The sequence below is a fragment of the Puma concolor genome, chromosome A2 (assembly GCF_028749965.1).
Source record: "Puma concolor isolate L17-30 chromosome A2, mPumCon1.1.hap2, whole genome shotgun sequence".
Classification (NCBI taxonomy): domain Eukaryota; kingdom Metazoa; phylum Chordata; class Mammalia; order Carnivora; family Felidae; genus Puma; species Puma concolor.
The window spans coordinates 59,465,544-59,492,302 of record NC_141668.1 but is presented as its reverse complement, the minus strand read 5'-3'; the positions used below and the strand labels follow the sequence as shown (position 1 = coordinate 59,492,302).

The 26,759-nt window shown below is 32.9% G+C and overlaps 1 protein-coding gene across 3 annotated transcripts in view; it reads right to left on the bottom strand.

Annotated features, from left to right (window-relative positions):
• The window catches only part of SNX13 (sorting nexin 13), a 135,073-nt gene that overhangs the window by 27,626 nt on the left and 80,688 nt on the right, over window positions 1-26,759 (bottom strand). For all 3 annotated transcript variants that reach the window (XM_086694900.1, XM_086694898.1, XM_086694899.1), the window contains 7 exons: window positions 26,067-26,166; window positions 24,098-24,291; window positions 16,556-16,660; window positions 15,821-15,953; window positions 13,221-13,258; window positions 8,684-8,753; window positions 4,014-4,153 (listed from right to left, as the gene is read on the bottom strand). In XM_086694900.1, coding sequence (XP_086551026.1) covers window positions 4,014-4,153; window positions 8,684-8,753; window positions 13,221-13,258; window positions 15,821-15,953; window positions 16,556-16,660; window positions 24,098-24,291; window positions 26,067-26,166 — 780 coding nt within the window. The remainder of the gene's footprint in view (window positions 1-4,013; window positions 4,154-8,683; window positions 8,754-13,220; window positions 13,259-15,820; window positions 15,954-16,555; window positions 16,661-24,097; window positions 24,292-26,066; window positions 26,167-26,759) is intronic.

The window sequence follows — 26,759 nt, the reverse complement described above, 5'->3', positions numbered from 1 at the left end:
GTCCTTTGGCTTCAGCCCTTCTTTGTTTGAGAGACGTGGGAAGTACAGATTCCCCTACGTCTCAGCCATGCTGGCCACCCACCTCTCCTAAACTACTGATTTAATTTTACAGAATACATACTTTATTCTAGTATTACAAGTACGTTATGGGTGAAGTGTACTGCGCTCCCAAGTTCAGATGTTGAATCTTTAACCCCTAGTACTTCAGAATGGGGTTATATTTGCAGACAGGGACTTCAGAGAGGGAATTAAGTAAAACAAAGCCCTCAGGGTGGGTGTAATCTAATCTGACTGGTATCATTATAAGGGGAGGAAATCTGAACACGCAAAGAGAAAAGAGACACCAGGGATGTGAGCACACACAGAAAAGGCCATGTGAGGCCATATTAAGAAAGGCATCCATTTGACAGCCAAGGAGAGATATTTCAGGAAAAAACAAATTTACCAACACCTTGATGTTGGACTTCTAACCTCCAGAACTGCAAGAAAATTATTTTTATTGTTTAAGCCACTTAGTCTGTGGTATTTTGTTATGATAGCCCTGGCAAATTAATACATCAAGGGAATATAACAGTATGCAATAAAACAACAATTTATTTTGGGGGTGCCTGAGAGGCTCAGTTGGTTAAGTGTCTGACTTCAGCTCAGGTTATGACCTTGTGGTTTGTGAGTTCAAGCATCCCGTTGAGCTCTGTGCTGACAGCTGAGTCTGGAGCCTGCTTCAGATTCTGTGTCTCCCTCTCTCTCTGCCCCTCCTCTACTTGCTCTCTCTCTCTCTCAAAACTAAACATTAAAAAGAATTTTTTTTAATTTGAGAAACTTTAAATTCTTAAATGTTGTTAATAAAAAGAAATAAATTAAATGCCACAAAAATAGTTATTTTCTTAAAGCCTAGATTATCAAACTCCTTTTTAAACTGTCTAGAACAGAAGCATATAGGACTCATAGTTTTCTCAAATATTGCTATTATAAAAAGAAAAATGGGGAAATTTTATACTCTAATTAAACTTACTATAATTGTGGTATTTTAAAGATTATATTTAAATACAAGATAAAGGGAGCCCATTCCCTGAAAGGTAATATAATTCTCTCTGCAAAAATTCATGAATGTATTTTTTTTTTTTTAATATTTATCTTTGAGAGACAGAGTGTGAATGGGAAAGCGGCAGAGAGAGAGGGAGACACAGAATCTGAAGCAGGTTCCAAGCTCTGAGCTGTCAGCACAGAGGCTGACATGAGGCTCAAACCCATGAATGGTGAGATCATGACCTGAGCTGAAGTTGGTCACTTAATGACTGAGCCAGCCAGGTGCCCCCCATTATTTTTTAAATATTTTTAAAATATTTTTTAAACATTACAAGGATTCAAAATTTGTTTATATCCAAGCACATAATACTTTTACTCAGTTACCTTAAAGCATACTTAATATTTTTTAAATCACTAGTATTTTATCTGTGCTAATATACAATTCACTCAATATAATACAATTGCACAGTGTCTACTAGAATGTAGGCTCCCAGAGGCAAAGACTAGGTCTGTCTTGTTCACTGTTGTATTCTGAGCACTGAGAACAGTACCAGGCACACAGAAAAAACTCAGTATATATATATATTCAGTATATATATATATTCAGTATATATATATATTCAGTACATACATATATTCAGTATATATATATATATATATATATATATATACTGAATAAATAAATGTGTAGTTCAGGCCATTTCTAAAATAACGTGATATTTAATATTAATTATTTTCTTTCAATTTTATAAATCTTTATCAATAAAACATCCAATGAGCCTAAAAACATCTTTAAAGAAAATGATAGTATATTTAGACTGGAAAAGCTTACATCACAAAGTTAAGAAAACAAAACCTGTTTTAAAATAATGTTAACACTTGAAGAGCTCTACGGAGTTAAAATTTATTTGTGTCAATTGGTTGTACTGTTACCAACTGATGAATTACTATGAATCACTGCATTTTTCTTCTGCTGTTTTATGAGAGATTTGAGTTTAAAAATATGGATAAGACAGAGCTAAAAGGCGAATAGCCTGGGTCTTATTTACAAATGTTTAGCATTTTCCTTAAAGCTACATTTTCACTTAGAAGCTTTGTTTTTAAATTCTTAAGCTCTGTGAGCAATCTAAGTAATCATACACTACTGTGACTTGATAAGAAACACGAAGTCAAAACACATGCACTTTGCCTGCACTGAGCCCTTTTAAAAATGACTTCTCTTGGGGCACCTGGGTAGCTCAGTTGTTAACCGACTTTGGCTCAGGTCATGATCTCACAGTGTGTGGATTCAAGCCCCGCATCAGGCCCTGTGCTGACAGCTAACAGCCTGGAGCCTGCTTCAGATTCTGTCTTCTTCTCTCTCTGCCCCTTCCCCATTTGTGCTCTGTCTCTCAAATAAATAAATGTTTAAAAAAAAAGTAATAAAAAAATAAAAATGAATTCACTTTATTAATTTCATTTAATTTTTGCTGTATTGTAAAAGGAAATTTCTGTATGGACTGTTCTATTAATAAAGGTTTTTTTTTTTTTTAAGTATGTTCTTCACTTATAATTGTCAATATGTAAACATAAACATGATATTTACAGTCCTTGCCTAGAATATTTAAATTATGCAGTTATTATTCCTCTTAATAGTAAAAAGTTAACACTATTCAAACAAAGAAAATTTCACATTATTCCAAATTCCCATTGATTTCCAAGTAAATAAAACTACTTAGCAATTCAAATTATTTTAAAATTTATCAGGTTTGGTTGATATATGAGAATGGGAAGAAAGATAATATAAGCTGTGGGATTTCAGACTCTAATATAGGTAATATTTATAAAATTAAAGCAATTATTTCATCAATGTGGGACAGAAAATTCTTTCACCTCTGCAAAAAATCAATCTAAGCTGAAGAAACAAAACAAGACAACGAAAACAGAAGAACAGACATGTCCAAAGTTGTTAATTTCCTTATGAATATAATTTAAAATAGTATTTTTCATATGGGCTTCTGGAGTCAACCCTAATCTGGTTTTAATCACTTTTAAGCTATTAATTGTTTATCTCACTCTATTCACAGAGTATTTTAATGAAATGATCATGGTGCCGACCATATTTTTTCCATTATCTTAACTGAAAAAAGATATTTTCTGATTACTCAAATAATACAATGTCATTTCAAAGCTTCTGTCCATTCAGATGTCACAATTATCAGTATTTTTACTGGTTTAAAACCAGCATGTATAGTTTAAAAACTTTGAATGAAATTATAGATTCTCAAAAGTTACATTTCATAGATCACATATTCTAATTCATGTGATGATGATCTATTTTTTTTAAGTTAAGGATAAAAGTATTTAATAAAAAGTAAAATAGAGAAATAATTCATTTACATTTGTTGTCTTTAAGCGTCCACATACTTCTATAAAACAAGAGGGATGTATTTAGTAAGAATTAAAACATTAACTGGCTAATGTTAAACTTAATTTAGGTTGTGGTTCTTAAAACAACTTAATAGACCAAGGATTTAACTGTTATCCTATTGGGTAAGGATACTATTTAAAATAACTATAACTCTGGATTATATTGTCCAAAATAAAAACACAAAATGCCCTACAGTGATACTCCTCCATGTCTTAAACCAAACCCAAATCCCAAATACCTCTTGCAAAGCACAAGACACACACACACACACACACACACACACACACACACACACACACACACAAAGTCAGAAAGATACATTCATTATAATTTTCCAAAGCAGACCACTGATATTTTGTCACTAGTCTACAATGGTTATAACTGGTTAAAGATTGATTTACTGGTTAAATGCTCCTAATCATTCTAACATTATGCTGACTATACAAAAATTCTTACCTTACTTCCTTTGGCTCTGCTCATTATCTTAGCATCCACAGAGCTATTTAGAATCAAACATCAAATCAGGAAACAACAAAAAATGCACAAACTCGAAAACGTACGTTCAGTGGAGGATTACCTGTTCAGTGATCCTCATGTGGAAGTCGTGAAAGTCGCTGTAACGGCGATAGGTTTTCCACATCTCCTCGCTGTTAAGACCACGCCGGTGAACAGTGATGGCGTATAACGCATACGTCTTGCCATGATCATTACAAACGCCTGCCACAGCATATGGGTCATAGTCAGCATATACTAGTCATTTCAAACAAAATGAAGAGGAGCAAAACACACACAGAAGAGGAAGATGAAGAACAAAAACAAACAAAAGAACATGAAGTGAAGAAGAATTTGAAATGACAGACTGAGACAAAAGGATGTCACCAAAGGATAAAAGACTCCCATCCTCTGGACTCACATTCACATTATAAGTTTATGATGACACTACTAGCCACACAGTGATACCTACCTACTTCGACTCACTTCCTCAAGAGCTTGTACCCATTCTTAGTATGACACCACACTACCGCCTCATAATGTAACATTATTCTCTACATATTTAATTAAAAGAAAAGTAACAGAAATAAAATAACAACCTTTGATACTAGCTTTCACTATTCAATTGTATTTCAATTAATATCTCTCCCACCAAACAGAAAGCAAAAGCCAAGAACTACAATTCATGCACTTCTGGCAAGTCTCTTTACAATTATCAAAAATTTATAAATGTAGTTCATTCTGGAGATTTTTTTTTTTTAAAGACATTTTCCTGCACAGCATCCTAGTGAGGTAAACTCAAAACCTGTTCCGATTTTGTACTAAACTTAAGACATTTGTTGTGAAACATTTTCTCTAATTTTCTTTCCTATTTTCCAGTTTCTTTCCTCTTTCTAGTGTTGTATTCTAGATCGTTTCTTCAGGTCTCTACAAGTTTTGAGTCTCTAGTCATCTATATCTGGTCTAATTCTTAATCCATCCACTGACCTCAGTTTCAATTACAGTATTTTTTTCTATGATTTTATTTTGGTTCTTTTGACAAAGTGTTGCATTCTTGCCTTAGCTTTTATCTCTACAAGTGTTTTTAATATCCTCTCAGGCTAGGAGACCCTGTGGTACACAATCACTTGAGGATGGCTATATCTAGACACACCCACGCTGGGAATCAAGATGGGCTTTCAATTTCTTGTGGGTACCATTTCCAGACATGATCTTGGCATTCTTTGTTTTATTCTCTTGACACCAGGCTAAGTTTTTCTAGTTCCTCGTTCCTATTAAGCCACCCTTGGTTACTCTGGGCTTCATGTGAAGTACTGGGTTCCAGCTTACTATGGCCTTAGCTCATCCTGCCACTTCTAAATTTGAGGGACATGAAAATGCTCTCAAAAATAAAAATAGCAGGGGTGCCCGAGTGGCTCAGTTTCAGCTCAGGTCATGATCCCAGAGTCGTGAAATTGAGCCCCACATGGGGCTCCATGCTAAGTACAGAGCCTGCTTAGACTCTCTCTCTCTATTTCTCTCTCTCTCTCTCCCTTTGCCCTTCTCCCCTACTCGCTCACTCTCTAAAAAAAAATTTTTTTTTTGATTAAAATAAAAAAAATTAAAATAAAGATAGCAATGTTTATGCTCCTGTGAGCTCCCTGGCTTCAACTCCACTTTGCTTTCCTAAATTTATTTTTCTTCATGGCCTATGGCACCTGTACATTTCTCCCTGTAGCTATTTTTATTTTACTGTTTTCAGCCTTTCTATGTGTGGAAGGCAGGATTTCCAATAGCACTTTAGACTACCATTTGGCCTACAAGTATAAATTGCTCTTCTAATAATAGATTACATTAATCCATAATTGTGAGGGGAAATAGTGGCTGACTAAATATTGTGTATTTTGTATATAATTAGGCCAAGAAGGGTTTGCATAGCATCTTACTAAATTATTTTAATAGCATGAACGCTAAAAATCTAAACTGACAAATGCAGTTTGGACAGAAACCTCTTTTAGGCTTTCATCGACATTTTTCTAAGATTTGCTCTGTCTACTCAGAATTGTCCTTTGTTCCCTTTTTATCTAATATCAATTTCCTGATTTGTCAAAATATCACATTAGGGATAGACTTTGGTTGCTTCACTCTCTGAGACTTTAGCTCTATGGAACATTATTTATTATTGACTGTTCACTTCTTCCAATGATCCTTCTCACAGAGACCTGTGCAGAACAAACTGCACCGAACTTTTTCATCCTGTTATAGAACCAGCACCACTCAACAGAGTTAGCACGGCAATGAGGGAACAGTTTTATCTGTTGTGTTCAAGAGAGGTTTGGTGAAAGAAAACAGAAAGCAGAAGCCTATTAGGCAACAAATCATAACCGACTAGAAGTTAACAAGAGCAAGAAGACTAGGATGGAATAGAAAAGAAACAAAGGGAAGAATGTTAAGAAAGCATTCTAAAAAAGATTTCTCACAAATTGACAGGCAGAGGAGCTCATGACTCGGGTGCATGAACAATAGGAAGAATAGGTTGTGCAGAAGACAAAAAGGTAATTTGATTTTAAAAACAGATAATGAGGCTGCATATATTTATTATAAGATGACGGTGAGATATTACAGTGGAAATAGGTTTTGCTTTCATTAAGACAATGTTACTTATGGCAGGTGATGTACAAGCTATTTGTCACTAATCCAGAATGAGATAAGGAACTAGACCAGAATGTAAATCAAGCTCTCATCACTAAGTACATTGCTTAATTTAGCTAGTAGATTTTAAAGATTTCACAAAGAGAAGTGTTCAGTAGCCCATGGATCACTCCTTGAGAAGCACTTCACTAGAATCTACGTTCTACTTCCTGTAATAAGATGTTAAAAACATAAAATCTAGACTCAGAGACTATGAAGTCTAACTGGTAAAATATTTATTGAACAAACACTAATATATAATGGCTACTCATGTAATTACTAATGTAATTAATTAGTCTCATAACAGCTCTGTGAGGTACACATTATTACTGATCCATTTTATGGATCACAGAAGTTAAGGAACTTGCCAAGTTCACCCAATCATTAGGTGGCAGAGCTGGGACTTGAACCCACACAAATGGGAAAAAAGTTATGCTCTTAACAACTATATTATGTTGCCTCTTTAGTATTCATACTTAAGTTTGTCTGACAGAAATAACAATTTATTAAAAATGCTTTTAGTGCTTCCATACATTTTAAGAAGCTAATAAATACTTTTAAATAAATGGATAAAGGAGCTAGAAAATCAGAATGTTTAGGGGCGCCTGGGTGGCACAGTCGGTTAAGCATCCGACTTCAGCCAGGTCACGATCTCGCGGTCCGTGGGTTCGAGCCCCGCGTCGGGCTCTGGGCTGATGGCTCAGAGCCTGGAGCCTGTTTCCGATTCTGTGTCTCCCTCTCTCTCTGCCCCCTCCCCCGTTCATGCTCTGTCTCTCTCTGTCCCCCCCCCAAAAAAAAAAAAAAAAAAAGTTAAAAAAAAGAAAATCAGAATGTTTAGAGAAAAGAAAGATCTACAAAAGAAACATGAACATGAGTATCTTTCTTGAGACATAAAGTATAAGGTCCTCAAGAAAGAAATAAGGACAAATACTGAATATTCGCAGTTTGGAAATATCTTCCCATTTGGAAGACAAACCAACAAAGAAAAGAGACTTTTAAAAAGAATTTTACATTTCAGGAAGCAAAATTGAAACAACAGTGAAACAACTATAACAAAAGCTAGAAGGAAAAGCAACAAAACTTCTGGTTTTATTGACAAAGGTGTCATCCAATGACCCTCAAGAGCAGGTAGTGTATGCACCAACTAACTGTAAAGGATAAAAGAACAACTTAGACAGCAATTATAAATAACTTATTTCAGAAATATGGCAGGTAACACAGTGCAAAATGAGATTCTAGCTCCAGTGAGAAGCAAAAGAAAACAGAGATCTTAAAAAAAAAAAAAAAAAAAAAAGATGCAAATTATCTTTTAAACTGCATTGGCACTGTAAGATCTCTTTTTAATACCTAAAACGTAAGCATGAAATTGAACTGAGATACCTCAATATGGTAATATTTCAAATGTAATCTGACAGACATAATCCTGTAATCTAGGAATAGTGAGAGGCTGGACAAGTAAACCACCATTATCTACTCATTAGCATTATCTAATAACCCAGTGGCAATGATGTAAATTGATTTTTTTCCTCAGTTCACTAACCATTTTACATGTATGCTGACTGAGTCACAAAATTTTAGAGGTTTCTCACCTTATCCAAGCATTTCCTAAACTTCCGTAAGCTCCTATACCAAAGTTTCATTAACCCAGTTATCTAGTCTGACTCTGCATTATGAAAAAGATTGAGCTAAAATCTACCCCAAGTGATTTCTTAAGAATTCTGCAGACAGTTATCAGCTAGACACAAACAAGAGGAAAAGACTGGGTTTCAAGTTTATTAGCTATGACAAAATGCTTAGAATTTAAGCTTTTCCAAGTGTTAACAGTAACAACCTTAGAGAAGGAAGATATACAAGTATATTCTAACATACATATAAGGTATCATCAAACATGATACAAAGTATATATCAAACCATATACACAATAAACATTTTAGAAGTTAACAAAAAACAATGCAGAAAAACATGTAACTTAAAAATACAACTATAGAACAGAAAAATGGTTTGTAAAAATATATGTGGAAAATAATCCAGGTGTAATAATAATCAATAATTTTTACGCAATAATTATACCACAAAGTCTCTTACCAGTGTCTGAAATGTAAGCATGAAGTTGTACTGAGTCATCAGAAGATACATTTGAAAGGTCATCTAACGACTTGGAAAAAAAAAATAAAAAAATACATACATGTTTAATTTTATAGGAAAAAAAGTGTTAAAGCATTTTATGTCACATATGCCTTACCCATCTCTGCCCCATGTAAACTTTATATTATTTGTATCCATCCCCCAACAATAATCCTCTCTATTTATACGAACAGGATAGAGAAAATCCACAATTAAAAAAACTATAAAACAAAGAAATTCAGAAATCACTTAGTACATCAGATTATTTCTTCCTTCATTGCTTATCCGCACTTGCTACTTCTTGATTACATTCAATACATGGCAAGAAAAAAATATGGAAAAAATCAGTAGACATATTCTTAACATTTCAATTTTTTAAAATGTACTAGAACCAATTCCTTATTATTTAGCATTTTTATTAATTTAGAAATAATTTTAGATTCCTTATCTAACATGAGAATAATAGTACCTACACACTGGTTACATAAGGATTAAATAAGAAGACATGTAAAACATTTAGTAAGACGGCCTAACACAAAAAGTTATCTATTATTGTGATCTGTATGAAGTGAATCCAGACTCTAAGACAGATTTCAAATAATTCTGAAAAATAATTGCACAAAAATCATTACTGAGTGATTCAAAATGAATCTCTTTTAACTATGGCCTTTGGGTTTAAATTTAAAACTTTTTTGCCTCAGATACATACACCCACACATACCTAGAAGGGAACATAATCACATCATGATAGACTGCAGGAAAGAGTTACCTTGAGCCAATTATATTTATTGTAATAATAATAATAATAATAATAATAACACCATATTATGTACTTGAAATCACTGAAGGTAAATCTTGTATGTTCTTAATATAAAAATGGTAACTATGTGATGTGATAGAGGGGTTAGCTAACCTTATGGTAGTAACCATTATGTAATTATCAAATCAATTATGTTGTACGTATTCAACTTATATAATGTTTTATGTCAGTTATAACTCAGTAAAGCTGGAGAAAAATAAACAGCAACAAAAAAGAATTAACTTGAAATTGCTCTCCTCAGAAAGGACTGCTTACAAGCCTGGCCCTTGGATGACAATTGGTGGGAAGGTTCCCACCATTGCCTAACTGCTAAAAGTCATTCATTGTACCTAACCTGTTTGTATAAACAATGTGGTTTATGTTGAACACCCGCTTTCCTTTTGGGAGTCTTGAATTTTAGTATACACTAACCAGAAGTTTGCCTATGTGACCGGCCTCCAATGAAAACCTCGGTCACTTAGTCTCAGATGGGCTTTCTTAGTACAAGCATTTCATACGTGTTGTCACTTTCACTGCTGGGAGAATTAAGTATGTCCCATGAGATTTCCATGGGAGAGGATTCTTGGAAACTTGTATCTGGTTTCCTCTGGACTTTGTCCCATGAGCCTTTTCCTTTTGCTGATTTTGCTTTATATCCTTTGTCTATAATAAATCCTATATATAAGCATGACTATGCTGAGCCCTGTGAGTCCTCTTAGTAATCACTGAACATTAAAATGGTCTTGGGGACTTCTTGACACACAGACATTATATGGTTCAGAGATCTTACACTTTAAAAACCACAGTATCTGAATGAACTCTGAAGTCTGAACATGATATTACCAATACTACAAAGAGTCAGTTAAATGACTTAAATGCAGCCATACATGTGACACAAAGCCATTTAAATTAAGGCAATTGCATTCTAAGGAGAAAGCCAAAATTTATCTACTGAAGACTGATTAAGAGAAGCAAAATATGATAATTCCATACAAATAATCCACAGTATTCCCCTGGTCAAGTCAAGAAGGCGAATCATTTAGTTAAAATGGGGCTTCTCCAGTGATACCCTAAGAGACTTTATTTTTTTTGTTTGTTTTTTTATTTATTTATTTTTTTACCCTAAGAGACTTTAGCCAAATCAACTGTTCTTTCTTGTACCTCAGTTTTCCCAATGATGTAATGCATAATACTTGCTCTACAACTTTGTCAGTTTATAACGTAAATTATAATGCTTTGAAAAGAAAAAAAGAATCCACTTATTTAAGTGGTCATATGACCTATAGTCAAATATCTTGTTAGAAATAGAACCTTTGTTTTAATATTACTTTTATATGAAAAAGCTTCAAAGAAAATAGAATTTTCTACAAAATTCAGATTGTTATCTACTATGATCTTCCAATTACAAACTATCACAGAGAATATATAACAATTGTTTTTCAAAAGTATTATTGTTGTTAATTACTATCATTATTATTATGATTAACCTTTCCTTGTAGGTAACATTTCAACAGCTAAATGCTACTTACTTTAAACATGTTAGCATCTTATACTATGCAACCCAGAAGTTGTTAGAGAACTTTGTACATAAATGTCTTTTTAGTACACCTAAAATATACAATTAATAAGTATTATTTTCATTAAATATGATGAAATAATCTAATGAAACATCTCTTAAACACTAGTCACAGGTATAATGCAAATGTAAATATCAAGGAGACTATATAAAATTACAAGTGGTGAAATAATATTAATTACAGTCTGATTTAGAATTATAAGTAATAAAAGAAAACTGTGATCAAAACAAGTACACTAATGCTGCCCTGAAATAAAACATAGTTTTTGTTCAGTGATCCTTGGGTTAAGACTCTTGAATCTTTGGCAAAAAAATAAGAAGATCCTTTTTTAAACTACTATGCTAAGTCAAAAACTGAAAATTCAGATTTACTATGATAACCCATACAACTATGATGTCCCTGCTAGAAATGTTTACAATTCATATGCCAATCTCAATTGAAAAATGAGTAAATCAATACAAATAAATATTTTCTTTGCTTATTATATGGGAAAAAACTATTATGACCTATTTTACAAACTTCAAGCTATTTTTAAAATGGAGCTATCTGCTAACATTTATCTATATATTGGGATTCCTGAGTGGTGCAGTCAGTTGAGCCTCTGACTCTTGACTTTGGGTCCTGGGATCAGGCTCCCTGCTGATCATGGAGCCTGCCTAAGATATTCTCTCTCTCTCTCTTTCTCTGTCTTCCCTGCTTTCCTTCTCCCTCTCCTCAACTCACACACACTCTCTTCCTAAAAAAAATAGTAATTTAAAAAAATTGTCCATATATTTAAAAAGAATCCAAAAGACTCCACCTACTTAAAAGCTCAAATTTAATAAAATTAAGTGAATAACAAAATACATCAAGTCATCAATCTCAAGTGTGACCTTTGTCAATCAAGATAGTGTTCTGGTTTCTATCACTATGTGATAAAGAAACTGTTATTTGAAAAAGCATTTATTCCAAATATTGAATAAAGGAAACAAGTATTTGTTACTAGTGTTCACACATTTATACAAACACTACAAATATGAATACCTGAAATTTCAAATGAAGGAAAAGTTTCATCGCATTTAGGCATTTTTTCTATATAATGAACATTATTACTTATACTTTCTTCATGCTCTAGGAGTTATTCCTTCTTGTTATAAGGCTATGGAGTACAACAAAAAAATGGCAGTGATACCAAATGACTTAGGAAAATATTCTAAATGTTACACCACCTCTGATATAACACTATAGCTGACTGCCTTGATATTTTGTTAAAGGTTATGTAATTTATAGAGTAATAAAACACTCAATATGGTCATTTTTGAAATAAATGTAGTAATACAGAAGACAACGTAAGATAATGGACCTCTAGACCATTTAGCTATTAAAAAACGTATGAAAGTAGTGTAGCTAGAATGAAAAACAAAGGAAACAATCTCTCCCTAACCCCCCCCATAAACTTTGCACTGAAACTTTCATAGAAGATAATATTTCTTCCTAGCAACATTTTATGAAGTAAGTTATTCATGCCAAGGATGGATATATAAAAGAACTGAAATGTTCATTATTTCACACTTTACTATGAATGTATAAAATGCCAATGACAGCTTATATGTTAAAAATATGTCATTCTTAAACCTGTAATCATAAGATAAAGTTGCTTAATTTACTATAAGGCTTTAAGCTTTTTTTTATATATATACAAAAACCTGAATTTGTTACAGTGTACACTATAAGAAATATCTGGAATTTTTCAGATATCCTAATTTTACATTTCTCTTCTACACACAAAAAGAGCAAATTTCAATGTACACATTTATATGTCACAAGTTTACTATTCAAAACACCACTATTCAAAGTCACTTCAAAATACTAAATATTGGGAATGAAAATATGAACTCAATTTTTATCAAATACAACTGAATTATGCAGGTGTGACTTATGCACACTCTTATAAGTGAAAATAAATAAATTTCAGAGGCTCTTATATGTGAATTTAACATTTCTTTTAAAGCAAGTAACTTCTTAAAATATTAAAGCATGATCTGAGAGCTTCTAATATATCATTTATGTATGTATGTTATGGCTCACCTTTTATAATATTTTCAAGCCACTTTAATAATTAAGGCACCCTAAGAGTACTTACCAAATTTATGCTTCCTGTAGGAGACCCATTAAAAGATTCTGTGGAAGGGGAAATTCAACTTAGTATACATTAATAACATTTTGGAAAGAGTTGTTTTATCTAAGGTTAAAACGCTAAGAATGAAAGTCACCAAAGCAAAGACTTATTAACAAAAGAGCACAGAAAACTGTGGTACGGTACTCCCAAACACCTGTTTCCTTAAGCCTCATGGTTTTCCAAGCCAGGTATTTCAGTGAAGATATTTATGTACCTAAGTTGCCCCATCTAAAACATACACCAAAAAAAGGTGTTCATGTACAGGAAAACAATTATTAAGTATTTTATTTTCCCATTATCATATGAAGTTGTCTGATACAGTGTAAATATGAGGAAAACACTGCAGAGTGAAGTCCATTAAGAAAGGTCTCAAGTATTTTGTTAGTTTTTACTGGATTAAGACGTATTACAAATAAAACTTCTCTTTCCTGGGAAGAATAAATAGATTATTAATATAGCTATTATTTCCACTTATTCTTGGTAGATTTGGCTCTAAAACATTGCAACCCTAGGTTCCTAAATATCTCACTAATAAAACAAGATATATAAAACTTCATATACAATGCCATTTAATTAAAAAGCAACTAAAATTATTTTTAAACAGTAATGTTAGAGAGCTAAGTCAATTATACATTATTAAAATTAATGTCTTTTCCCTCAGTTTTTTATTCTATATCTGAACACGCGAAGTTATCCATTAAGATGCACCTCTGTTAAAAATACAAATTAATGTATGGTAAAGTAAAATTCATATACAGTTTTAAGTTAAGGTATGGTTTCTAGCACTTAAGAGATTATGAATAAAAGCTACAAGTGAATTTACAAGACTTTGGAAAAGTTCTTACACTATAGGATCAAAAACTACTCCCACAGAATATATTGCTACTATCGCCATTTTAAATTATATATCATTTAGAAGCTCATACAATTAGCTGATTATGATTCAACATATCTTCTTTCATTCTGGGTCATATAGCAAATCCACTTCACAAAACTAAGAAATTTCTAAAGTAGATGGAATTAAAATAGACAAAAAAAATTCTAATAGTCCTTTCTGGAAACCGCGCTGCTACTTGCAAATTCACGGCAGCTTTGTAAAAGATTTTTCAACAGAGACAAGTAAGTACAGATAAACTAAACTTGAGGTTAGCTCCTACAGAAGTACTCTTCAAAAAAAAAAAAAACAAAGGTTCCTTAATTATGCAATCAAATCCAGTTAATGGAATATTATTCCAGTTTTAGAAATAAAACCAGAAAGAGAATTAACTAAAACTCCCACAATACTAGACCAACAACCAATATAAAAGTTAACAAAACTCAAACGCAAACTTCACTAACTGGTTTTCTTAGATTATTGAAAAAGTAATATCTTATTAATGTAGACCAGGGAGTGGGGAAGGGGAGACAGAGAAGGGAGGCTAAGAACCTTTTATAATGGAGACACTTTTTAAAGCAGTGCTTACTACCTAAGAGATCTATTGTATCTCTAACCCCAGTGGTCCAGCCCTTAAAACCTATTCATAAGTAAATGATTAAAATTAAAGCATTCTCTTAAAATAATTACTTTGTCAAATCTTTCCCATTTACTTTTTATTTTCATTGCTTATATAGACAAGCAATGTCTATTTCAAACCTTATTGAAATAAATCAAACCTTATATATTTAATTAGTTTAATAAGTACTAATGAATTGGATCGCAAGTAAAATGGCCACTGGGCCTCACAATATGGAGACTTGTGCTCTAAGGGCTGCCTCTCCCACTATTTTTAAATAACAGCTTATGTACTACTGATAAAAACTGGTATTTGTGTTTTAGTCTATAAATCATTCTCATATACATAATTTCCCTTAAATCCGACAAATGATATCAAAATAACTGAAGATACGGCAAAAATTTTATCCTAGATTTACAACTAAGAAAAATGAGGCTTAAAGAAATTAAGTATTTGGCCAACATCACAGAGGCACTAAGTAGCAGAACAGGAGTAAAATCTAAATATTCTGATTCTCAAAATCTGCTTTCCCCATTATGCCACAGTGGTAATAGCCTCATCTGAAAAAATTCAATGTTGAAACAAATGACTTTTGTAGCTTCTTCCAGCTTATACTGTGCAGGGTATAATTAAAGGGAAAAAAACTGTTTTTTTAAAACAATGCTCTTTGGATTATGGTACACTCTCAGGATCACTACTTGTTATCTCATTTAATCCTCTCAATAATCCTGTTAATCATGAATACTATTAGTTATTAGCAAAAGGGAAACTATCATAAAAAATATTTGGGTGATACAATTCAAGAAAACATTCTTTAAGACTCCAAGGCTTTTATAGCTATGTTCTAAACTGTTATTAAATTTTCAACATTTTGATTTAGTGAGGTAACTAAACTTTGTCATTCATTTATAGAATTTTAAATATAATTTATAATTGGGCTTCAAGGTATTTTTTATCTTGTTTTAAAGATCATGTTTTGGCAACAGAATATATGTAGGAATACGTTATGTGTACACACACACACACACACACACACACACACACACACACGTGCAATGTGTGTCACCTTACCTCCATCACCATCATCTGATCCTCTGAAACTAGGATCTTTTAACATATCCAGCTCGGCTAACATGCGCACATAAAGTGCATTCTGTCTGAAGGAAGGATAAAATCTTTCATCTCGTAGCATCAATTCATAAACCTTATTGAAATAAATTAAAATATTCGACCATTAATACAGATAATATACTAATTTTCACTAATAAGATTTCACCAAAAGCTAGACAGAGGTCTTGCTATAAAGAATCACAGATTCCGTATTTATAAGATATCAGCAATAAGCCTATATCACAAATAATGATTTCTCAACTAATTTCACAACTAATGGACCCTCCAATACCTAAACTGCATTGAAAATGGTCCTACAGCAACACAAGTCACATGACAGGTTATATACAGTGTTCTAGGAAGTACTATATTCTAAGAAACAAGCCCACATAAAGGCTCCAGGATCACAGTAAAATACATTACCTCAGGTTACTGACATATCATCAACTCATGAAAGTCTAAGACTATATATCTGGCCCTTTAGATTTAAATACCAACCCAACATAAGGATTTTCCTCACTTGTCAATTAAATGAACAAACTGGCCTATCGTTTTTGTAACTGAGAAATCTGGGTTCCATTACTCACCTTTTTAGTTATTTATACTTTTATGTTTCAATAACCTTTGAAAAACTGAATTACATGTACAAAGAAATACATATTTTTCATAAGAAAGAATGATAAATTCAACATATACCTTCCTTTGAATGTCATCAAAGATTTCAGGGGTTGGATCTTCATGATTCAAAGTATCTGCTAATTTTGCTACCAAATAATCATCAACAGTAACTCTTGGAGATGCCTAACAAACAGAGAAAAATAATAGTAGTAATGACATTTTGCGTTTCTAAATACAAGTTTATTCTTTATAAAAGAATTACATAGTGGAATTATATTATTGAAAGTAATTGGCAAAAAATCTTTGGTTTGTAAACAACACTGTGATGTTTAATAAGGCTGAAATAAGAACCAAACCTTCTTGTCATAATGTAACACAGAATGGGAGACAAACATGGATTTAAATCCTGGCATTTGCTGAGTAAGTTCCCTCTCAATAGGCTTAATTTCCACAATATGCAAAATGGATATAATACCACCTACGATTATTATGTAACCATGAGAGATTTATCTAAGGCATACAATCCCAGTGTGTAGCACATAAGAAACACTGTCATTAGGAATTAGTGCTTAACATCCAGTAGCCCTGGATGTCTATTTAATGACTGCCAAAACAATAAGCCATTTTTTACTTGTCATTTAACACTAGAAATAGTCCTTTTAAGTTGCCTTTAAAAGAGACTATGCTTTTCCTAAATTTGGCTTTATATCGCTGTAGCAAAATCCCAGTGTGATATGGGAGGGCAAAAATATGAAAAGTTAATTTCTTCCAACGACTTTCATTTTAAAGTGCCTAATATGACAGATACACCACAGAAATATAAAATCTGATGTTCAATGTGAAAAATTTCTTTAAAGAAAGAAAAAAATGCTGAAAAACTAGAAATATGGTCTTCTTTGGCATGTCAACTTGAATTTTTAGTTCTGAAGCCTCTGGAGAATAAATGAGTGATAAGGATGTTAACTTTTAAAAAACTAGAACAAGAATGCATTGTTCAAATAATTTCTTTATACTATCCAACAGAATTATCTAAAGAAAAGAATAGATAAATACAGAAAAAGAGAAAGGTTTACAAATAAGTAAACAACAGAGTATAAATGTATAGGAAAAGGACTATACGACTTCTAGTGTTCCCTTGTTAATTCAACATTATAATTAGTAAACCCAAGTAGGTGGTGCACGGTGGTTGGAGCTTTTTGGAGGAGGAAGGGGAGGGTGCTTATTTGTTGACTGTGTATGAGAGGATGTGGTGTGATGGTGTGTGTATGTTTTCCCCTGAAACAACAAAAAAACTAAACAACTTCAAGTCTGTAAAAAAATATTAGAGAGGAACTGATGTTAGCTAGTTTTGTCCTTTCATTTGCCCTCTAAGATGACTAAACTCAGTTTCTAGGAAATAACAAGATGCAAATTTGAAAATTACAACATTTCACATTTAGCTTACTTTTTCCTATAATCTCAAATATACAGAACTGAATTAAGCCTCATCTTTGGTATATAGGGTGACCAACGTTTTTAAAGAGTTATCACAGGACACAACTAACCAGATCTCAAAGAATCAATATAGAAAAAAATATTTATATACATTTTTTACTATTTAACATAAAAATACAAAAATGTGTTTTTTCAGAATTATCTATTAATGTGTGTTCTGCACTTTTCCACTACACAAATGTGATTATTTAAACAAGAGGACTACTTAATAGTGGCAATTAGTAATTAATAGGACTAATTCAACAAATAATGTTTGAGAAAAACCTAACTATTTAGGTTCTGTTTTCTGATACACAATTTAACTTTTAAGCTCTTCATTATATAATAAATATTGCAGGCTTTATTATTGTGTATTATTAAAGTGCATAAATAGAAGACTTTTAAAAAGGTTATAAATATAGTAAGACTAAACAGGTATTATCTATATTTAACTTAAAAAAATTACTTTCCTTTTTATTCCACGATCTGATGAAGATATTTTTACTTTTTATGTTTCCTTTTTTAACAATACTTCTCTAATCTGCCTGCAGACTTTAGGACTTTTTTTTTTTTTTTCTTAAACCAGGGTGTATAACTGAATACAACCAAATACAAAATTCACCTTGACGTTTACCTCTGTTCTTAAGCCTACATCACACTTATTTCCCTTATCAGTCCAATGTGATGACATCAAGTTAAATAAATACCCTTTCGGGGTGCCTGGGTGGCTCAGTTGGTTAAGCGGCCGATTTCGGCTCAGGTCATGATCTCGTGGTCCGTGAGTTCGAGCCCCGCGTCGGGCTCTATGCTGACAGCTCAGAGCCTGGAGCCTGTTTCAGACTCTGTGTCTCCCTCTCTCTGACCCTCCCCTATTCATGTTCTGTCTCTCTCTGTCTCAAAAATAAACGTTAAAAAAAATTTTTTTTTAATAAATAAATAAAATAAATAAATAAATATCCTTTCAATAAAACCATTTTGGCACAGAATACTAAGACTTTCCTTACTAAAAGCAGTAGCAGGTTTTTAGACCTATAGGCCCAGTGTATCTAAGAATTTACCATATAGACTTTATGTCTAAAATGCCCATTTTAAACACTTCAAAGCATAATGCATGTCATTAAAAGTTAAACTTCTCTTCCTCAAGAAAAATGGTTTTAAAACACACAGATCATTTAAACTTGTGAGAGTGAAGGTGAATTCCAAACAAATTATAGTTTTAGTAAAGACACAGAAAATCCTATTAAAGCTGGCTGTCCCTTTCTGGTGATATTTTTTGAGTCCTCAATAGTCTCATCTCAAACAAACAAAAACATTAGCCATTTTGTTCACTGAGTTTTTCTATAACCCACACAAAAACAACTTAGGTCAAACCATCCTTCTCAAGGTTCCTCTTAGCCTCTTCAAAGATCATTCAACAGTTCTGGAGAAAAAGGCATATAAATTTCTGTTTACCAAAAAAATAAATAAATAAAAATAAAAATATTTGTTTACCATAATTCTTTGCACCATATTTATTTTTTATGTATTTTCAAATTAGAAGACATTATTCTTCTCCCATTCTTTGAAAACATGATTTTACTGCTATCAATATTTTAGCATTTTTCTATGGCTGGCAACGACAGCCATAGCCATGTTGAAGCAAATGTCTAAAATGCTTATTTTCTGACACTTTTATAATGTCAAAAATCTCATTAAGTGTTTATGAATGTTTTGAAGAAACTAAAAATTGACCAAAAAACTTTTATGAAAACCTCGGTATCACAGGTAAGCAAATGGTACCCCATTTTAGCAGTACTGTATAGAAGGAATACATATTTAGCAGGTAAGATCTTTTCATTTTCTTTGGTAAGAAGTTTATAGACTGAAAGAAATTTGTCAAAATTTACATTTGCACTGTCTGATAAATATGTATTTATATAAAAGCAAAGTTTCTTTTATGTTTTCTGCAATTCATTAAAATGTTAAACATCAAGATTATCTAAAACTCCCCATTTCTTCACATCAAAGAACCTAGTAGCTATGGGAAATATACCCTTCTTTCCACAATTTGATGTAACACAATACACTACCAAAAGCATGACTGCTGGTTAAGAACTGCCAGAATAAGTTCTAAACTTGAAAGGGCCAAAACACGTTATCAAAACTTTCTCTCTTGTTTACCCACAGGATATTTCAGCTGAAACTTCTGAATCATGAAATGTAACACTATTCAGTTTAAAAGTAACTCTACTTTTACAAAGCAAGCAAGGGACAGATAGGCTAATGTGTGTTCATTTGTACACTGTGCCCAAGCTAATTCACTTAATACTCACTAGTTTTAACAGATCACTGGGGTCTTTTGGGGAGATGGAAAAAAACAAAAAACAAAAGCAAAAACTTTTTATTAATTTAAAATTATTTGCAATATTCAGTTTCAATATTTGCTTTTATATCCCCTTCTCCACCAAGACCAATCTCAAAACATTTTTTATACATCATGTAGTATGCTTTATTTTGGTTACTCTCCCTAATCCAGGTATAAGGCTCCTTCTCTTTGTCATTAAAACGACATAGTCATTTAGTCTTCTTTTCTGGCACTGTCTAGGTCATGCTGATGTTGGTACTGTAATTATCCTCATTTTCATGTCTCAACTTCTAGAAAACATGGTTTTAATATTCATAATGTTAAAAATTAAAAAGTCCTGGGACACCTGGGTGGCTCAGTTGGTTAAGCATCCGACTTCGGCTCAAGTCATGATTTCACGTCGGGCTCTGTGCTGACAGCTCAGAGCCTAGAGCCTGCTTCGGATTCTGTGTCTCCCTCTCTCTCTGCCCCTCCCCTGCTCATGCTCTGTCTCTCTCTGTCTCTCAATAATAAATAAACACTCAAGAAATTTAAAAATTAAAAAGTCCTATCACAATACAAAACACATGACAGGAAAAGTAAAAGACAGACTATGAATATCCAGGATAACAAATCACTTAAATTGTAGATGCAGTATAGACAATAGAGTCCATTACTGTGAAGAGCAAATAATGGCTGCCAATATTATAAGCTAAGGAAAAAAGACAACGATGACTGTGAATAATCCACACCATAGTCATTTGACACTAACATGTTGCCTTCAGCCCTGAATTTCTGGCATCACATTGAGGTTTTGAATTTTTGTCAATCTTCTCCATCCAATGCTAAAATGTGGGACTTGCTGTGTCCTGGGGAAAGGTTTCCCAAGACTCAGGAGGTCTTTCAATGCTTTAAAAAGAGATGACCTTCAAAGAGTAACAATTAAACTCATAGTTGATTTCTCAGTAGAAACATAAAAGCCAGAAAACAATGAAATGCTATCTTTAAAATGCTGAAAGAAATTAGCTTAAATCATTACTAATTTTTTATTTATCCAGTATTAACTATAATCCCCACACTGGACTACATAAAAAAGAAATGACTACAACCTACTTTAAAAACTAACATAGAAAGACTTTGATATAGACCTTAAAGCTGTGTTTTTAAATAGAAACTCTTGAATGTGTGCAATAAGAAAACATGAACAGCAATATTCAGAGCAAAAGTATGAGAGAAAAGAAATGGAAAACAAACCAAATTGCTCATAAATATTACTGAAGGTAAATAAAGTCTTGTATATGTGTATGATAAAATACTTCAGTGAAAATGAACTATACTTGCATGAATCAAAATGTATAAATATCAATAAAATAATGAGAATAAAACAATGCATATAGTATCAGACCATTTATATAAAGGCCAGAAACAAAGCTAAGGGGGCACCTGGGTGGCTCAGTCGGTTAAATGTCCGACTCTGACTCCTCTTGATTTCAGCTCAGACCGTGATCTCGTGGTTTGTCCATCGAGCTCTGCATTGGGTTCTGAGCTGACAGCAGGGAGTCTCTCTCCCCCTTTCTCTCCTCGCCCCTCCCCTGCTCACGCTCTCGCTCTCTCTCGCTCTCTCTCTCAAAAGAAAGAAAGAAAGAAAGAAAGGAAGGAAGGAAGGAAGGAAGGAAGGAAGGAAGGAAGGAAGGAAGAAAGCAGTGTATAAGCAATGTGTGCTTTAGAACACACATGTATATTAAAATGGTAGGGAAAAGCAAGTGAATAATTACAAGAAACTGATTTCATCAGGAATTAAAGAAACCGGTAAACATGATAGGTGAAGACAGGTGAAGAATATATTAAGGATCTTCAAAAGCATAGTAAATGTTTTATTTCTTCAGCTAAATGGGGTGTATAAAGGTGTCTGTTATAGTATTATTCTTTAAAATGTGCACTCTGTTCTGTATATTTCATAAGGCAAAAATATAAGCAAATGGACAAATGAGCAGGTTTCAAACAAAATTCACACTTAAATTCAAATCCAACTTTTGTGCTACTTAAGTATAAATTAAAAGGTATTATAGCATAGCCATTACAAGTACTGGAGTGTGAGAAATCTCAAGGATTGCTGTGTCCATATTAATGAGGGATATTGGTCGATAGTCTCCTGAGTGAGGTCTTTGTCTGGCTTTGTTATCAGAATGACAGTTTGGCAATCTGTGTCTTTGAAAGCATTTGCCCATGTCACCTAAGGTGTCTAGTTTGTTGTGATAAAGTTGTTTATAATATTTGCTTATGGTCTTTTTGATTTCTATATGGTTGGTAATGATGCCTCATGATTTTGGTATCTGTGACTTTCTTTCTTGGCCAATCCTGCTAAAGTTTTTCAATTTTATTTCTCTTTCAAAGAAACACTTCTTGGTTTTATTGTTTTCATTACTGTTTTTCTGTTTTTCATTTCACTCATGTCTATTTTGATCTTTACTGCTTCCTTCCTTCAGTTTACCTTGAATTTATTTTGCTTTTCTTCTTCTGGTTTAAGGTGAAAATATAAATTGTCATTTTGAGATCTTTCTTCTTTCTAACTAGGCATTTAAAGCTACAAATTTCCCTCTAAGCACTGCTGTAACTGCATCCCATAAATTGTGATACACTGTGTTCTCATTTTCATTCAATTCAAAATACCTTCTAATTTCCTTCTGATTTCCTTATGACTTAGAGACTACTTAGAAATGTGTTAATTTTTAAATATTTATAATTTCTCAAAATTCCTTTGTTAATTTCTAATTAATTGTACTACGATAAACAGACATTCTTTCTATGGTTTCAATACATTTTTTAATGTTTCTTTACTTATTTTTGAGAGAGAGAGAGAGCGCACAAGCAGGGAAGGGGCAGACAGGGAGGGAAGAAGAGAACCCAAGCAGGCTCTGCGCTGTTACTACAGAGGCTGACATGAGGCTCAATTCCCCAAACAGTGAGGTCATTACCTGAGTCAAAATCAAGAGCCAGGCACTCAATCAAGTGAGCTCCCCAGGTGCCCCTAATTTCAATCCTTTTAAATTCAGAGTTGTTTTATGGCCTAGTAAAAAGTCTGTCTACCCTAGACAATGTTTCACAAGAGCTTGAAAATAGTGTGTATTCTGCTGTTGTTAGTGCAAGTATTCTACAGATGTGTTAGATCTAATTGGTTTACAGTGTTCTTCGATTCTTGTATAATTTTGGCCATTTTTTTCCCATTTGGTCATTTTCTTTCTAATCATTCTGTCAATTATCGAGTGGGTATTGAAGTCTTCAACTATTACTGTTAAATTGTCTATTTCTCCCTTCAATTCTATCAGGTTTTGTTCTATGTGTCTGTGGAGGTTTTGCTGTTGTGTTTATAATTATTTTATCATTTTGATCAACTGACCCTTTTAGCATTATAAAATGTTCCTCTTTTCTCTAATAACAAATTTCGTCTTAAAACCTATTGTCTAATATTAGTATAGCCGCTCCAGCTCTGTTTTGGTTACTGCTTGCATGGTTTATCTTTTTCCATTCTTTTACTTTCAATCTTTTGTGTCCTTGAATCTAGAGTGTGTGCCCTTGAATCTTGATTCTATCATTAGTATTTGCGTGACCTTGGCAAAGTTAATTCAATTTTCTAAACATGAGTTTCTTTACCTATAAAACGAAGATAATAATATACAATAAGACTGTTATCAGATTTAAATGAGACACTGTTTCCAAGCAGCAGTGCCTAGTATAAGTAATGAATATTCATTTATATTACAAAAATTATTACTAAACATGCTACCAAAGAAGTTAAGAAAACAGTAACAAAAATATATCCCCACCTTTTCTGATAAATACTGTTCATATATTCCAACAGCAGCTGCTCTTAGAAGACCTTTGGTTTGGTTAGTTTGATGTTTTCCATCCTTCTGACGACTTAATAAAACTTCTAGTTGCTGTTGGGCTGTAACTCGGTATCCTTCCACTGTCATCCAGAAGAAGAGGTGTGCTTGACCTCCAGTTTGCTGCATGTAATCTAACAAACAAAATCCATAACAATGTAGTTATTCATGTCACATGTTTTTGGGTGCATGTAACCATATGACAAGTTAAGAAGGATTAAAGTTTCAAATACTTAAAACCCTATATTTTCAAACTGTTAGGCAAATGCTTGAGGTAAAGAATACTTACATCACAAATTGTTAAGCTAAAAAGACCACAGTTATGTAAAAAGCACAAACTGAAGCATATTTTTTTTTTTTAATTTCATTTTTCATGATAAAATTTCTAGGGGATATAATTGCACAGAAGGCTTCATCAGAAATAAATTATTTCAATATTCGGCTTCTGTTCTCAATAAAGATTATTAATAATATTAATATTTCCACAAATTTAAAAAATAAGGATTAGTATCTTCAACAAGCCATGTATTTATGTTTTTGGTCATGAAAATAAAGAATCAGGGAAGTTTAATGAAAATGTCCTCCAGATAAAAGCAATTTTGATGTATAGTTGACCCCTGAACAATGCAGAAGTTAGGGGCACTGACTCACCATGCAGTCAAAAATCCATGTGTAACTTTAGACTCCCCCCAAACCATAACTACTAGTAGTCCACTCTTGACTGGAAGCCTTACCATTAATATAAACAGTTAATTAACACATATAACATTTTGTATGTTAAATTTATCATATGCTATATTCTCACTATAAAGTAAACTAGAGAAGGAAATATTACAAGTCATTAGAAAAACACATTTGTATTACTGTACTCTATTTATTGGATAAAATCCAAGTCAAGTGAATCTGCAGAGCTCAAATTTGTGTTGTTCAAGGATCAACTATATTATCAAAATTACTAAATATTTATATTTATTAAAATGATATAAAAAACCCCTTTCCCATTCATGCACTGAAAGATACAAATAACTTATAAGCACTGTGTACTGCTGATAAAGTACTCTTTCCCAAACAATTTAGGGGCACCTGGGTGGCTTAGTCAGTTAAGTGTCCAACGCCTGATTTCAGGTCAGGTCATGATCTTAACAGTTCATGAGCTCGAGCCCCATGTCGGGCTCTGTGTTGACTGTGCAGAACTTGCTTGGGATTTTCTCTCTCCCTCTCCTGCTCACTCTCTTTCTTTCTCAAAATAAATTAATTAACTTAAATTCATAGTAGAATCTCCTAGAGTTTATTTTTAAACACCACTGATTGTTTCTTTTAAGTAGGCTGCACACTCAGCATGGAGCCCATGTGAGACTTGAACTCATGACCCTGAGATCAAGACCTGAGCTGAGATCGAGAGTCGGATGCTCACCCAAATGAGCTACCCGGGCGCCCCTCCTAGGGTTTATTTTAAAAGCAATTTAACAAACACACATTTAAGTTATGCAAAGCATTTCGTTCCTTCAAAACAAAATAAATCTCCACCTCGATGATTTCCAAAGAAAAGGACTATTTCAGAAAATGAAGAGTGGAGGAAAGACATAACTGGCATGCTTAATTTCAGATATTTAAATTTTAGTAATCTTTACAATTATTAAAACTTTCAAGGGGTGGGGCACCCGGGTGGCTCAATCAGTAAAGTGTTTGACTCTTGATTTTAGCTCAGGTCATGATCTCACAGTTCGTGGGTTAGAGTCCCACACTGGGGTCCATGCTGACAGTGTGGAGCCTGCTTAGGATTCTCTCTCTCTTCCTCTCTCTCCCTGCCCCTCCCCCACTCATGCTCGCTCTCACTCTCAAAATAAAAAATAAACTTAACTAAAAATCTCAAGGGCTTTTATTATTTTCGTAAGATGGATTTACCTACCCATAAAAAACTGTAGTGCAACATTGTCTACAAGAATGCTGTCCAAAGGGACTGTGCAAAGTTTCCCAAAGTTTGCTGCCAGTTTCACAGTATTTATTTCCTACAAATAAAAGTAAATATAAGTTAATATTTTATCTATTCACTCACTAGGTTAAAGATCATTACATAGATATAAAAACATTACACTAAAATGGAATAAAGTGTTTTTTCCTTCTCATTCATTTAGGTTCTCAAAACAGTTTAAGCCTGGAGAATTTCCTAGTTATTTTAAGTTGCTTAGTGAATATGCATTAAAAGTATGATAAGCATCCATTTCTTTCAATACAAAATAATTCTAAATTATTGGAATTTCAAATATTCTCGATCTCTACACATATTTCAAATGAAAACAAATATTTTAGGGGCTAAAGGGATGTATGGAATACCCACGACGTGCAATAATAAATAAATACCAACATTCTCAAGTATAGACTGAGGTCTATCCAATGAGAAAACAGAAAATATTCAGAGTCATTTTGCTTCTCACAGAGCAAAAACTCTACAGTCTTTATATAAAATGTTCTTCTCACACTACCTAAATAGTAAATTATATTCATTTTTCAAAGTAACACAGTAAGATAACTACCTACACACAGAAAAAAAATGAAAAATAAAAAAATAAACATAGGTTCAAAATTTAGAGAATCTATATGT